Below are 16,805 nucleotides of genomic sequence, written 5' to 3' on the forward strand. Positions count from 1 at the left end.
CATGTGTGATGTTTCTTTACCTGAGTATCTGGTACATGTGTGATGTTTCTTTTCCTGAGTATCTGTTACATGTGTGATATTTCTTTACCTGAGTATCTGTTACATGTGTAATGTATCTTTACCTGAGTATTTGATAGATGTGTGATGTTTCTTTACCTGAGTATCTGGTACATGTGTGATGTTTCTTTACCTGAGTATCTGTTACATGTGTGATGTTTCTTTACCTGAGTATCTGTTACATGTGTAATGTATCTTTACCTGAGTATCTGTTACATGTGTAATGTATCTTTACCTGAGTATTTGATAGATGTGTGATGTTTCTTTACCTGAGTATCTGGTACATGTGTGATGTTTCTTTACCTGAGTATCTGTTACATGTGTGATGTTTCTTTACCTGAGTATCTGGTACATGTGTGATGTTTCTTTACCTGAGTATCTGTTACGTGTGTGATGTTTCTTTACTTGAGTATCTGTTACATGTGTGATGTTTCTTTACCTGAGTATCTGGTACATGTGTGATGTTTCTTTACCTGAGTATCTGGTACGTGTGTGATGTTTCTTTACCTGAGTATCTGTTACATGTGTGATGTTTCTTTACCTGAGTATCTGGTACATGTGTGATGTTTCTTAACCTGAGTATATGTTACATGTGTAATGTTTCTTTACCTGAGTATCTGGTACATGTGTGATGTTTCTTTACCTGAGTATCTGTTACATGTGTGATGTTTCTTTACCTGAGTATCTGGTACATGTGTGATGTTTCTTTACCTGAGTATCTGGTACATGTGTGATGTTTCTTTACTTGAGTATCTGTTACATGTGTGATGTTTCTTTACCTGAGTATCTGGTACATGTGTGATGTTTCTTTACCTGAGTATCTGGTACATGTGTGATGTTTCTTTTCCTGAGTATCTGGTACATGTGTGATATTTCTTTACCTGAGTAACTGGTACATGTGTGATGTTTCTTTACCTGAGTATCTGGTACATGTGTGATGTTTCTTTACCTGAGTATCTGGTACATGTGTGATGTTTCTTTTCCTGAGTATCTGTTACATGTGTGATATTTCTTTACCTGAGTATCTGTTACATGTGTAATGTATCTTTACCTGAGTATTTGATACATGTGTGATGTTTCTTTACCTGAGTATCTGTTACATGTGTGATGTTTCTTTACCTGAGTATCTGGTACATGTGTGATGTTTCTTTACCTGAGTATCTGGTACATGTGTGATGTTTCTTTACCTGAGTATCTGTTACGTGTGTGATGTTTCTTTACTTGAGTATCTGTTACATGTGTGATGTTTCTTTACCTGAGTATCTGGTACATGTGTGATGTTTCTTTACCTGAGTATCTGGTACATGTGTGATGTTTCTTTACCTGAGTATCTGGTACATTTGTGATATTTCTTTACCTGAGTATCTGTTACATGTGTAATGTATCTTTACCTGAGTATTTGATAGATGTGTGATGTTTCTTTACCTGAGTATCTGGTACATGTGTGATGTTTCTTTACCTGAGTATCTGTTACATGTGTGATGTTTCTTTACCTGAGTATCTGGTACATGTGTGATGTTTCTTTACCTGAGTATCTGTTACGTGTGTGATGTTTCTTTACCTGAGTATCTGGTACATGTGTGATGTTTCTTTACCTGAGTATCTGTTACGTGTGTGATGTTTCTTTACCTGAGTATCTGGTACATGTGTGATGTTTCTTTACCTGAGTATTTGATAGATGTGTGATGTTTCTTTACCTGAGTATCTGGTACATGTGTGATGTTTCTTTACCTGAGTATTTGATAGATGTGTGATGTTTCTTTACCTGAGTATCTGGTACATTTGTGATGTTTCTTTACCTGAGTATCTGTTACATGTGTGATGTTTCTTTACCTGAGTATCTGGTACATGTGTGATGTTTCTTTACCTGAGTATCTGTTACGTGTGTGATGTTTCTTTACTTGAGTATCTGTTACATGTGTGATGTTTCTTTACCTGAGTATCTGGTACGTGTGTGATGTTTCTTTACCTGAGTATCTGGTACGTGTGTGATGTTTCTTAACCTGAGTATCTGTTACATGTGTGATGTTTCTTTACCTGAGTATCTGGTACATGTGTGATGTTTCTTAACCTGAGTATATGTTACATGTGTAATGTTTCTTTACCTGAGTATCTGGTACATGTGTGATGTTTCTTTACCTGAGTATCTGTTACATGTGTGATGTTTCTTTACCTGAGTATCTGGTACATGTGTGATGTTTCTTTACCTGAGTATCTGGTACATGTGTGATGTTTCTTTACTTGAGTATCTGGTACATGTGTGATGTTTCTTTACCTGAGTATCTGGTACATGTGTGATATTTCTTTACCTGAGTATCTGGTACATGTGTGATGTTTCTTTTCCTGAGTATCTGGTACATGTGTGATATTTCTTTACCTGAGTAACTGGTACATGTGTAATGTATCTTTACCTGAGTATCTGTTACATGTGTGATGTTTCTTTACCTGAGTATCTGTTACATGTGTGATGTTTCTTTACCTGAGTATCTGGTACATGTGTGATGTTTCTTTACCTGAGTATCTGTTACATGTGTGATGTTTCTTTACCTGAGTATCTGGTACATGTGTGATGTTTCTTTACCTGAGTATCTGTTACGTGTGTGATGTTTCTTTACTTGAGTATCTGTTACATGTGTGATGTTTCTTTACCTGAGTATCTGGTACATGTGTGATGTTTCTTTACCTGAGTATCTGGTACGTGTGTGATGTTTCTTTACCTGAGTATCTGTTACATGTGTGATGTTTCTTTACCTGAGTATCTGGTACATGTGTGATGTTTCTTAACCTGAGTATATGTTACATGTGTAATGTTTCTTTACCTGAGTATCTGGTACATGTGTGATGTTTCTTTACCTGAGTATCTGTTACATGTGTGATGTTTCTTTACCTGAGTATCTGGTACATGTGTGATGTTTCTTTACCTGAGTATCTGGTACATGTGTGATGTTTCTTTACCTGAGTATCTGGTACATGTGTGATGTTTCTTTTCCTGAGTATCTGGTACATGTGTGATATTTCTTTACCTGAGTAACTGGTACATGTGTGATGTTTCTTTACCTGAGTATCTGGTACATGTGTGATGTTTCTTTACCTGAGTATCTGGTACATGTGTGATGTTTCTTTTCCTGAGTATCTGTTACATGTGTGATATTTCTTTACCTGAGTATCTGTTACATGTGTGATGTTTCTTTACCTAAGTATCTGGTACATGTGTGATGTTTCTTTACCTGAGTATTTGATAGATGTGTGATGTTTCTTTACCTGAGTATCTGGTACATGTGTGATGTTTCTTTACCTGAGTATCTGTTACATGTGTGATGTTTCTTTACCTGAGTATCTGGTACATGTGTGATGTTTCTTTACCTGAGTATCTGTTACGTGTGTGATGTTTCTTTACTTGAGTATCTGTTACATGTGTGATGTTTCTTTACCTGAGTATCTGGTACGTGTGTGATGTTTCTTTACCTGAGTATCTGGTACGTGTGTGATGTTTCTTTACCTGAGTATCTGTTACATGTGTGATGTTTCTTTACCTGAGTATCTGGTACATGTGTGATGTTTCTTAACCTGAGTATATGTTACATGTGTAATGTTTCTTTACCTGAGTATCTGGTACATGTGTGATGTTTCTTTACCTGAGTATCTGTTACATGTGTGATGTTTCTTTACCTGAGTATCTGGTACATGTGTGATGTTTCTTTACCTGAGTATCTGGTACATGTGTGATGTTTCTTTACTTGAGTATCTGTTACATGTGTGATGTTTCTTTACCTGAGTATCTGGTACATGTGTGATGTTTCTTTACCTGAGTATCTGGTACATGTGTGATGTTTCTTTTCTTGAGTATCTGGTACATGTGTGATATTTCTTTACCTGAGTAACTGGTACATGTGTAATGTATCTTTACCTGAGTATTTGATAGATGTGTGATGTTTCTTTACCTGAGTATCTGGTACATGTGTGATGTTTCTTTACCTGAGTATCTGTTACATGTGTGATGTTTCTTTACCTGAGTATCTGGTACATGTGTGATGTTTCTTTACCTGAGTATCTGTTACGTGTGTGATGTTTCTTTACTTGAGTATCTGTTACATGTGTGATGTTTCTTTACCTGAGTATCTGGTACATGTGTGATGTTTCTTTACCTGAGTATCTGGTACGTGTGTGATGTTTCTTTACCTGAGTATCTGTTACATGTGTGATGTTTCTTTACCTGAGTATCTGGTACATGTGTGATGTTTCTTAACCTGAGTATATGTTACATGTGTAATGTTTCTTTACCTGAGTATCTGGTACATGTGTGATGTTTCTTTACCTGAGTATCTGTTACATGTGTGATGTTTCTTTACCTGAGTATCTGGTACATGTGTGATGTTTCTTTACCTGAGTATCTGGTACATGTGTGATGTTTCTTTACTTGAGTATCTGTTACATGTGTGATGTTTCTTTACCTGAGTATCTGGTACATGTGTGATGTTTCTTTACCTGAGTATCTGGTACATGTGTGATGTTTCTTTTCCTGAGTATCTGGTACATGTGTGATATTTCTTTACCTGAGTAACTGGTACATGTGTGATGTTTCTTTACCTGAGTATCTGGTACATGTGTGATGTTTCTTTACCTGAGTATCTGGTACATGTGTGATGTTTCTTTTCCTGAGTATCTGTTACATGTGTGATATTTCTTTACCTGAGTATCTGTTACATGTGTAATGTTTCTTTACCTGAGTATCTGGTACATGTGTGATGTTTCTTAACCTGAGTATATGTTACATGTGTAATGTTTCTTTACCTGAGTATCTGGTACATGTGTGATGTTTCTTTACCTGAGTATCTGTTACATGTGTGATGTTTCTTTACCTGAGTATCTGTTACATGTGTGATGTTTCTTTACCTGAGTATCTGGTACATGTGTGATGTTTCTTTACCTGAGTATCTGTTACGTGTGTGATGTTTCTTTACCTGAGTATCTGTTACATGTGTGATGTTTCTTTACCTGAGTATCTGTTACATGTGTGATGTTTCTTTCCCTAAGTATCTGGTACATGTGTGATGTTTCTTTACCTGAGTATATGATAGATGTGTGATGTTTCTTTACCTGAGTATCTGGTACATGTGTGATGTTTCTTTACCTGAGTATCTGTTACATGTGTGATGTTTCTTTACCTGAGTATCTGGTACATGTGTGATGTTTCTTTACCTGAGTATCTGTTACGTGTGTGATGTTTCTTTACTTGAGTATCTGTTACATGTGTGATGTTTCTTTACCTGAGTATCTGGTACGTGTGTGATGTTTCTTTACCTGAGTATCTAGTACGTGTGTGATGTTTCTTTACCTGAGTATCTGTTACATGTGTGATGTTTCTTTACCTGAGTATCTGGTACATGTGTGATGTTTCTTAACCTGAGTATATGTTACATGTGTAATGTTTCTTTACCTGAGTATCTGGTACATGTGTGATGTTTCTTTACCTGAGTATCTGTTACATGTGTGATGTTTCTTTACCTGAGTATCTGGTACATGTGTGATGTTTCTTTACCTGAGTATCTGGTACATGTGTGATGTTTCTTTACTTGAGTATCTGTTACATGTGTGATGTTTCTTTACCTGAGTATCTGGTACATGTGTGATGTTTCTTTACCTGAGTATCTGGTACATGTGTGATGTTTCTTTTCCTGAGTATCTGGTACATGTGTGATATTTCTTTACCTGAGTAACTGGTACATGTGTGATGTTTCTTTACCTGAGTATCTGGTACATGTGTGATGTTTCTTTACCTGAGTATCTGGTACATGTGTGATGTTTCTTTTCCTGAGTATCTGTTACATGTGTGATATTTCTTTACCTGAGTATCTGTTACATGTGTAATGTATCTTTACCTGAGTATTTGATACATGTGTGATGTTTCTTTACCTGAGTATCTGTTACATGTGTGATGTTTCTTTACCTGAGTATCTGTTACATGTGTGATGTTTCTTTACCTGAGTGTCTGGTACATGTGTGATGTTTCTTTACCTGAGTATCTGTTACGTGTGTGATGTTTCTTTACTTGAGTATCTGTTACATGTGTGATGTTTCTTTACCTGAGTATCTGGTACATGTGTGATGTTTCTTTACCTGAGTATCTGGTACATGTGTGATGTTTCTTTACCTGAGTATCTGTTACATGTGTGATGTTTCTTTACCTGAGTATCTGGTACATGTGTGATGTTTCTTAACCTGAGTATATGTTACATGTGTAATGTTTCTTTACCTGAGTATCTGGTACATGTGTGATGTTTCTTTACCTGAGTATCTGTTACATGTGTGATGTTTCTTTACCTGAGTATCTGGTACATGTGTAATGTATCTTTACCTGAGTATCTGTTACGTGTGTGATGTTTCTTTACTTGAGTATCTGTTACATGTGTGATGTTTCTTTACCTGAGTATGTGGTACATGTGTGATGTTTCTTTACTTGAGTATCTGTTACATGTGTGATGTTTCTTTACCTGAGTATCTGGTACATGTGTGATGTTTCTTTACCTGAGTATCTGGTACGTGTGTGATGTTTCTTTACCTGAGTATCTGTTACATGTGTGATGTTTCTTTACCTGAGTATCTGGTACATGTGTGATGTTTCTTAACCTGAGTATATGTTACATGTGTAATGTTTCTTTACCTGAGTATCTGGTACATGTGTGATGTTTCTTTACCTGAGTATCTGTTACATGTGTGATGTTTCTTTACCTGAGTATCTGGTACATGTGTGATGTTTCTTTACCTGAGTATCTGGTACATGTGTGATGTTTCTTTACTTGAGTATCTGTTACATGTGTGATGTTTCTTTACCTGAGTATCTGGTACATGTGTGATGTTTCTTTACCTGAGTATCTGGTACATGTGTGATGTTTCTTTTCCTGAGTATCTGGTACATGTGTGATATTTCTTTACCTGAGTAACTGGTACATGTGTGATGTTTCTTTACCTGAGTATCTGGTACATGTGTGATGTTTCTTTACCTGAGTATCTGGTACATGTGTGATGTTTCTTTTCCTGAGTATCTGTTACATGTGTGATATTTCTTTACCTGAGTATCTGTTACATGTGTAATGTATCTTTACCTGAGTATTTGATACATGTGTGATGTTTCTTTACCTGAGTATCTGTTACATGTGTGATGTTTCTTTACCTGAGTATCTGTTACATGTGTGATGTTTCTTTACCTGAGTATCTGGTACATGTGTGATGTTTCTTTACCTGAGTATCTGTTACGTGTGTGATGTTTCTTTACCTGAGTATCTGTTACATGTGTGATGTTTCTTTACCTGAGTATCTGTTACATGTGTGATGTTTCTTTACCTAAGTATCTGGTACATGTGTGATGTTTCTTTACCTGAGTATTTGATAGATGTGTGATGTTTCTTTACCTGAGTATCTGGTACATGTGTGATGTTTCTTTACCTGAGTATCTGTTACATGTGTGATGTTTCTTTACCTGAGTATCTGGTACATGTGTGATGTTTCTTTACCTGAGTATCTGTTACGTGTGTGATGTTTCTTTACTTGAGTATCTGTTACATGTGTGATGTTTCTTTACCTGAGTATCTGGTACGTGTGTGATGTTTCTTTACCTGAGTATCTAGTACGTGTGTGATGTTTCTTTACCTGAGTATCTGTTACATGTGTGATGTTTCTTTACCTGAGTATCTGGTACATGTGTGATGTTTCTTAACCTGAGTATATGTTACATGTGTAATGTTTCTTTACCTGAGTATCTGGTACATGTGTGATGTTTCTTTACCTGAGTATCTGTTACATGTGTGATGTTTCTTTACCTGAGTATCTGGTACATGTGTGATGTTTCTTTACCTGAGTATCTGGTACATGTGTGATGTTTCTTTACTTGAGTATCTGTTACATGTGTGATGTTTCTTTACCTGAGTATCTGGTACATGTGTGATGTTTCTTTACCTGAGTATCTGGTACATGTGTGATGTTTCTTTTCCTGAGTATCTGGTACATGTGTGATATTTCTTTACCTGAGTAACTGGTACATGTGTGATGTTTCTTTACCTGAGTATCTGGTACATGTGTGATGTTTCTTTACCTGAGTATCTGGTACATGTGTGATGTTTCTTTTCCTGAGTATCTGTTACATGTGTGATATTTCTTTACCTGAGTATCTGTTACATGTGTAATGTATCTTTACCTGAGTATTTGATACATGTGTGATGTTTCTTTACCTGAGTATCTGTTACATGTGTGATGTTTCTTTACCTGAGTATCTGTTACATGTGTGATGTTTCTTTACCTGAGTGTCTGGTACATGTGTGATGTTTCTTTACCTGAGTATCTGTTACGTGTGTGATGTTTCTTTACTTGAGTATCTGTTACATGTGTGATGTTTCTTTACCTGAGTATCTGGTACATGTGTGATGTTTCTTTACCTGAGTATCTGGTACATGTGTGATGTTTCTTTACCTGAGTATCTGTTACATGTGTGATGTTTCTTTACCTGAGTATCTGGTACATGTGTGATGTTTCTTAACCTGAGTATATGTTACATGTGTAATGTTTCTTTACCTGAGTATCTGGTACATGTGTGATGTTTCTTTACCTGAGTATCTGTTACATGTGTGATGTTTCTTTACCTGAGTATCTGGTACATGTGTAATGTATCTTTACCTGAGTATCTGTTACGTGTGTGATGTTTCTTTACTTGAGTATCTGTTACATGTGTGATGTTTCTTTACCTGAGTATCTGGTACATGTGTGATGTTTCTTTACTTGAGTATCTGTTACATGTGTGATGTTTCTTTACCTGAGTATCTGGTACATGTGTGATGATTCTTAACCTGAGTATCTGGTACGTGTGTGATGTTTCTTTACCTGTGTATCTGGTACATGTGTGATGTTTCTTTACCCGAGTATTTAATTTTTTTATATATTTTTTGTGTGTGTGGCAGTTATAGACTGCATCTTGTCAAGATTCACGGAGCTGGAGAGGGACCCAGAGCCGTATATAGAGACAGTTTGGTTTACTGGTGATTTGTGACGTGACCTGTTAACAATGGACATCAAAATAATTCCAGATGTCTTCATCAGTTGCGCGAAACACGAAAAGCACCACACACAATTCGTATAGCAGCTTTGCACACTATGCTGGTTGCGAATAAAAGAAGCAGCTCAGATTTTGGCAGGCATACGAGGAACAAAATGCACAACAGGTAATGAATTAGAGAATATATGTAAGGGTATTGACATTTATGTTTAACATCACACCTCAAATGCATAGAAAAATAGCTGCAAACCTGTCATTCCACTTGTTGATTTTACGCCTCATCCAAAGGGAAAACACACATCACAGTCGTGGCTAGAGCACAGACGCACAACAGGCGCGTATCCAGGATTTTCTAACCCGGGGGGCGCGCATTACTATCTAAGCGGAGCGCCACCATCGGTTGGCGCGCAGCGTACAAGAAAATTTCTGGTTTTGATACCCCCCAGATCACCGGAAATGGCACTTCTCGGGCTTGAAAATGACCAACCAGACGTACACTTTTACCTGAGAACCAAGTATTTCCCAATAGTTCTTTTTCCATCCATAACCTTTTTGAAGATTTTCACCAGTCACACATCATGTTCGACCTGATCGCATCTCCTGTGGATCATTGCTTTTGTAGGTGATTCTACGTCGCGGTCCACAATACCTGACAGCCCCACTTTTCAAGGTTTTCAGCCCATTATTTGTTCAGAATTTGAAAATTCACATTTCTCGTGAATAAACTCACTTCAAAACATACCCATAATGTTGCAAAAAATGTCATCTATGGACAACCAATGTAGAAAAACCTACTTGAACCCCTAACAGACCGGTCAAAATTACATGAGTAGAGGGAAGTATGATGAAGAATGTTGGTCAGGAAATTTTCGAAAATTCAGACACACTAATTTATTGGTTTACAAATATTAAAACCTCTTATAACGGCTATTATAAAACTTGGTTGAAGGAGACGAAAAAATAGCAGATATTTCCTTCAACCGAACACTACACACATAGGCATAGGAGGCGGGGGCTCCTACTGAAAGAAAAATAAATTGCAATGATGTAGCTAAAGGAAATGAATAGTTTAAAAAATGATAATTAAAATAAAGTTGTAAGCTTGGCCGACTAATTCGACATTACTAATGTAAAAGAGAATTTTACATAATTGGACCTCCATGCTTTTTCTCCATCTACATATGACATTTCGTGGTTTACAGCATCCCGCGGTATACTACGCAATTTCCACGAACCGTACGGTACACGATGGCATGCGATGTAATAACCAATGCTTACCTATATGATATTGACATTAACATGTTGAACGCGCGCGGGCCGGCGTGCGAAATATTTAGGTTATATTTTTCGGGTAAGTCGTTACAGCCCCCAAATCAAATGGGTTACTATGACTACACACATCGACAGTTTTGAGGCTGTTCATCCTGGAACCTCGATTTTCATGCTCACTGATATGATGTGATATCTGCTGTTTGCTTTACAAATTCGAACAGGCCCTTAGCGAATACTTTGCCAAGGGAGGGGTGAAGCCTGTAGGCAAACTATCTAAGCGTAGCGCCACCACGAGTTGGCGCGAAGCGTACAAGAAAATTTTGGCTGGAAATGCCTCCCAGATCGCTGGAAATGACACTTCCACTGCCTTGTAAGTTGCATTTAAGCATTTTCTATTTTGAAATTACTAGCGATATCATAAAAAAAATATGCTGGGGGGGGCGGTCGCCCCCTTCCCCAAATGCGTCATGTTCCCCGACGACTCCGTTCGAGTTCGAGACCAGCCACAGTTGGTTTCATAGCACAATTGTTTAAGGCGTCCATACACACACACGCGTTATGGTAGACCATATATAGTACATATATAGATACATTAGTGAGAGACGAAAAATGGAAACGTCAAAAATGGAGTTGTCGGTGAAAGGGGTAGGGTGAGGCGCACGCCCCTTCGACATCCTCGAACCGTCACTGGCATACCCTGTGTATATAATAGGGATCAGCGCTGTAATGATGTCACTGTTCGTCTTTCTCTTCCCGGTGTCTTGGCATATTTCTTCTACTCCCTCCTCCTTTTTCTCTCCTTCTTTTTCTTTTCCCTTCCTTCCTCCTCCTCTTTTCCCTTCTTTTTTCCCTTTTTCTTCTCTTTTTTTTCCTCTCCTCTTTTTCTTACCCGGGGGGCGCGCGCCCCTCAACGCCCCCCCCTGGATACGCGCCTGCACAACTATAGCTTAGAGCGTAAAAACGAGATGGAAAAGCCATGAATGTCATTACAAATTTAAAAAAAGTCTTGCATTGCTTACATTACTCGTAACAAAGTTTTAGTATGGGTCCTATAGTTATGGGGCCTCACAGAGTTTGGTTTTGTTTCCAATAGACCTTCAGCATGTTCTTCCTACTTTTACTTCCCATATTCTTCTGTTTTCAAGGGCAGTCAGAAAACCAAACAAACTGCTGCATCTCCAGTTGGCACAGCAAGGCATTTCTTTGATAATTTCGTTTTTTTTCCATCTTCACAAACAATAGTTTATACTCTGTGAGTATGCACGTCGTCTGCTAAAAAGAAGTGGAACTATTTTACCGCCCGTGTGGGCGTTGTCCCTAGATCTCGACCAATCCAAATCGGTTACATAGTTGGCCACTCTTCTCTATATACGGCTGTGTAGGGACCGACATGACAGGGCCCTCTGTTGACTTTGGACCATTAATGACTCTCTCAGGGATTTTCCAATCATTTGTTTTTCTATAGGAAATTTGGTCTTACAAAGGTCGTGGAAAGGACAAGAGCTATCTCTATGAAATTGTAGCAAACAAACGTAATGGTATAGATGTCGACAAATGGGACTATTTTGCAAGGGACAGTATGCACTTGGGAATCCAGAACAATTTTGACTGGAAGCGTTATCTCAGGTTTGCCCGTGTGCTGCATGGACCAGATGGTAGCCAGATTTGCACCAGGGATAAAGTAAGTAGCAGAACAACTTAAGTAATTTAATTATTGATGTGTTGGGTTTAAACAGGCCCTCATGTTGCAGTTTAGGACACAAAGTAAGTTGGTCGTATGCACAATTATACGTTGTTTATTGTCTGAAATGGCAGCATTCATTGTGGTCATCCTCTCAGTTTATTTCCCCCCCCCCCCAAAAAAAAAAAATCTGTTATAGGTTTGAGGTACATACTATTGTTTTGAAAATTAACATGTTCATTAAGATGTACTCCCAACCATTGTCATTTATGTCTTATTTCTTCTAAGCTTTTGTTGTGCACACCCTTCACAGTCCTCACCCATGCCCCTCCCACACCAACACACAAAAGATGAGGACAAAACAATAAACTCTTATGCATTTAAGTGTTTTTGTAACTAGGCAAGAGTTTAAAAGGTATATGTGAAAGTAACATAAACTGCTGCATTATCCTTATGTAAATTGTTATCTTTCTCTTTATGATGATTAAACATTGCTACACTTTGAATATTGATATATTTTCTCTTTCAGGAGATATTCAACCTTTATGACATGTTTCACTCAAGATACAGCCTCCACCTTAGAGCATGTAACCACAGAGTGAACAAGATTCTTGAAGCCATGTGAGTAAAACATTCTAACATCTTTACTCTCTTTGTGGATAAATCTGATAAATCTTTCATTTTATATTTCATGCATATTAAAATTAACTATCAGTGTAGGTTGAATTTAAACACCCTTTTTGCAGATCTGTCAGCTTTGTCAGTTTGTTTGCAGTGAATTTATCAATTTGCCACGGAAAAAAATAAGTTGGTTTTCATCCTTGGGGTTCAATGCTAGTTATGTAAAGTTAAAAGATCATTTCTTTGCATAGTTTGGTCAGAGGGTATGAAACGTTAAATCCGCAGATCAGCAGTTAATCCCAAAACGTGTACGTGACATAATCTTGGTTGCTTTAAATGAGGATTGAAAAGTGCTTTGCATCATTTTTATGTGTAAAACCTTGCACACCAAAGTAGATGACCTGTACTGAATTTGAATTATTATTATTACTTTCTTCTTGACCTATGACCTACGACTAACCTTCTGCGTAGTAATTTTGTTAGGTACTTCCACACTGCGGTATGCTGTTCATATATTACTTCCCAAAATCATTTCTGAGGATGGTTGCTTACTAAGAACACCATTATTAAAAAGTTATACCAGCTTGCCTGGAGATTGTCTGGCTGTTGTTTATCAGAACACATTGAGGGTACTGAACGCACCTCTCAGTGTGCTGTTGGAGTGCCTTCTCCGATTTCATTTGTGTATTTGACACCTTGGTAAGTTGTAAAAGGCTTTTATTATGGGTAATCATGTGATTAAAATGTTAAGAGTGTTTTAACGATCTTCAGTTGTTTCATCTTTTCACTTTTCTCAGGATTGTCGAAGCTCTGAAGGAGGCAAATGACTATCTGTTATTTCCTGGGAAAGACGGGTGAGATAAAATGAAGATAAATTAATGCAGCTCATTCTGCTCTTCACCGTAACATCATCCTTCAATCTTGCAAATACATGAGAAGAAATAATGTAATTAGTTTGGTAAAGTAATGCTATAACAGATGGTTAATGTGTCAAGGAAAGACGTAAAGAAAGCCCGTAAATATGTCTTCATAACATTGGTCTTTCACGCCTAGTAAAATTTATAGTACAGGCAATTCTCACAGGATAGTTGAGGCATTGGCAGGCATTCAGTGAAGAATATAAGTTTGCTGCACTTTTAAATGAAGTGTTGTAAAGTGACCTGTTTGTGCTATGTTTATGCACTTTTAAATGAAGTGTTGTGAAGTGACCTTTTTGTCCTGTTTATGCACTTTGAAGTGTCGTAAAGTGACTTTTTTATCCTATGTTTATTCACTTTGAAGTGTTGTAAAGTGATTTTTTTGTCCTATGTTTATGCACTCTTATATGAAGTGTTGCAAAGTGATCTGTTTGTGCTATCTTTATGCATTCTTTAATGAATTATGGTAAAGTGACCTGTTTGTCCTATGTTTATGCACTCTCAAATGAAGTGTTGTAAAGTGACCTGTTTGTCCTATGTTTATTCACTTTGAAATGTTGTAAACGGACCTGTTTATCCTATGTTTATGCACTCTTGATGAAGTGTTATAAAATGACCTGTTTGTCCTATGTTTATGTGCTCTTACATGAAGTGATGTAAAGTGACTTGTTTGTGCTATGTTTATGCACTTTGAAATGTTGTAAATGGACTTGTTTGTTCTATGTTTATGCACTCTTAAATGAAGTGTTGTAAAGTGACCTGTTTGATCTATGTTTATGCGCTCTTAAATGAAGTGTTGTTCAGTGACCTGTTTGTCCTATGTTTATGCACTCTCAAATGAAGTGTTGTAACGTGACCTGTTTGCCCTCTTTTTATGCACTCTTAAATGAAGTGATGTTAAGTAACCTGTTTGTGCTATGTTTATGCACTTTTAAAAGAAGTGTTGTAACGTGACCTGTTTGCCCTATGTTCATGCACTCTTGATGAAGTGTTGTAAAATGACCATTTTGTCCTATGTTTATGCACTCTTAAATGAAGTGTTGTAAAATGACCATTTTGTTCTATGTTTATGCACTCTCAAATGAAGTGTTGTAAAGTGATCTCTTTGTCTTATTTTTATTTACTTTGAAATGTCGTAAAGTGACTTGTTTGTCCTACAGTATGTATATGCACTCTTGATGAAGTGTTGTAAAATGACCTGTTTGTCCTATGTTCATGCGCTCTTAAATGAAGTGATGTAAAGTGACCTGTTTGTGCTATGTTTATGCACCCTTAAATGAAGTGTTGTAAAGTGACCTGTTTGTGCTATGTTTATGCACTTTGAAATGCTGTAAAAGGACTTGTTTGTCCTATGTTTATGCACTCTTAAATGAAGTGTTGTAAAATGACCTGTTTGTCCTATGTTTATGCACCCTTAAATGAAGTGTTGTAAAGTGACCTGTTTGTGCTATGTTTATGCACTTTGAAATGTTGTAAAAGGACTTGTTTGTCCTATGTTTATGCACTCTTAAATGAAGTGTTGTAAAGTGACCTGTTTGCCCTATGTTCATGCACTCTTGATGAAGTGTTGTAAAATGACCTGTTTGTCCTATGTTTATGCACTCTTAAAGGAAGTGTTGTAAAATGACCTGTTTGTCCTATGTTTATGTGCTCTTAAATGAAGTGATGTAAAGTGACTTGTTTGTGCTATGTTTATGCACTTTGAAATGTTGTAAATGGACTTGGTTGTTCTATGTTTATGCACTCTTAAATGAAGATTTGTAAAGTGACCTGTTTGTTCTATGTTTATGCACTCTCAAATGAAGTGTTGTAAAGGTGACCTGTTTGTCCTACTTTAATGCACTCTTAAATGAAGTGATGTAAAGTGACCTGTTTGTGCTATGTTTATGCACTCTCAAATGAAGTGTTGTAAAGGTGACCTGTTTGTCCTACTTTAATGCACTCTTAAATGAAGTGATGTAAAGTGACCTGTTTGTGCTATGTTTATGCACTTTTAAAGGAAGTGTTGTAATGTGACCTGTTTGCCCTATGTGTATGCACTCTCAAATGAAGTGTTATAAAGTGATCTCTTTGTCTTATGTTTATTTACTTTGAAATGTTGTAAATGGACTTGTTTGTCCTATGTATATGCACTCTTGATAGAGTGTTGTAAAATGACCTGTTTGTCCTATGTTTATGCGCTCTTAAATGAAGTGAGGTAAAGTGACTTGTTTGTGCTATGTTTATGCACTTTGAAATGTTGTGAATGGACTTATTTGTTCTATGTTTATGCACTCTTATATGAAGTGTTGCAAAGTGATCTGTTTGTGCTATCTTTATGCATTCTTTAATGAATTATGGTAAAGTGACCTGTTTGTCCTATGTTTATGCACTCTCAAATGAAGTGTTGTAAAGTGACCTGTTTGTCCTATGTTTATTCACTCTGAAATGTTGTAAACGGACCTGTTTATCCTATGTTTATGCACCCTTGATCAAGTGTTATAAAATGACCTGTTTGTCCTATGTTTATGTGCTCTTAAATGTAGTGATGTAAAGTGACTTGTTTGTGCTATGTTTATGCACTTTGAAATGTTGTAAATGGACTTGTTTGTTCTATGTTTATGCACTCTTAAATGAAGTGTTGTAAAGTGACCTGTTTGTTCTATGTTTATGTGCTCTTAAATGAAGTGTTGTAAAGTGATCTCTTTGTCTTATGTTTATTTACTTTGAAATGTTGTAAATGGACTTGTCTGTTCTATGTTTATGCACTCTTAAATGAAGTGTTGTAAAGTGACCTGTTTGTCCTATGTTTATGCGCTCTTAAGTAAGGGGTTGTAAAGTGACCTGTTTGTCCTATGTTTATTTACTTTGAAATGTTGTAAATGGACCTGTTTGTCCTATGTTTATGCACTCTTAAATGAAGTGTTGTAAAGTGACCTGTTTGTCCTATGTTTATGTGCTCTTAAATAAGGGGTTGTAAAGTGACCTGTTTGTCCTATGTTTATTTACTTTGAAATGTTGTAAATGGACCTGTTTGTCCTATGTTTATGCACTCTTAAATGAAGTGTTGTAAACTGACCTGTTTGTTCTATGTTTATGCGCTCTTAAATAAGGGGTTGTAAAGTGACCTGTTTGTCCTATGTTTATTTACTTTGAAATGTTGTAAAGTGACCTGTTTGTTATATGTTTATGCACTCTTAAATGAAGTGTAGTAAAGTGACCTGTTTGTCCTATG

General features: G+C 36.8%; 1 protein-coding gene across 8 annotated transcripts in view; it reads left to right on the forward strand.

Annotated features, from left to right (window-relative positions):
* Positions 1–16,805, forward strand: part of LOC139961598 (deoxynucleoside triphosphate triphosphohydrolase SAMHD1-like) — a 52,963-nt gene that overhangs the window by 27,234 nt on the left and 8,924 nt on the right. For all 8 annotated transcript variants that reach the window (XM_071960917.1, XM_071960926.1, XM_071960940.1 and 5 more), the window contains exons 13-15: positions 11,838–12,053; positions 12,583–12,674; positions 13,472–13,528. In XM_071960917.1, the coding sequence (XP_071817018.1) occupies positions 11,838–12,053; positions 12,583–12,674; positions 13,472–13,528 (365 nt within the window). The remainder of the gene's footprint in view (positions 1–11,837; positions 12,054–12,582; positions 12,675–13,471; positions 13,529–16,805) is intronic.

This window comes from Apostichopus japonicus, chromosome 3, assembly GCF_037975245.1.
Source record: "Apostichopus japonicus isolate 1M-3 chromosome 3, ASM3797524v1, whole genome shotgun sequence".
In the NCBI taxonomy this organism is placed as follows: Eukaryota; Metazoa; Echinodermata; class Holothuroidea; order Aspidochirotida; family Stichopodidae; genus Apostichopus; species Apostichopus japonicus.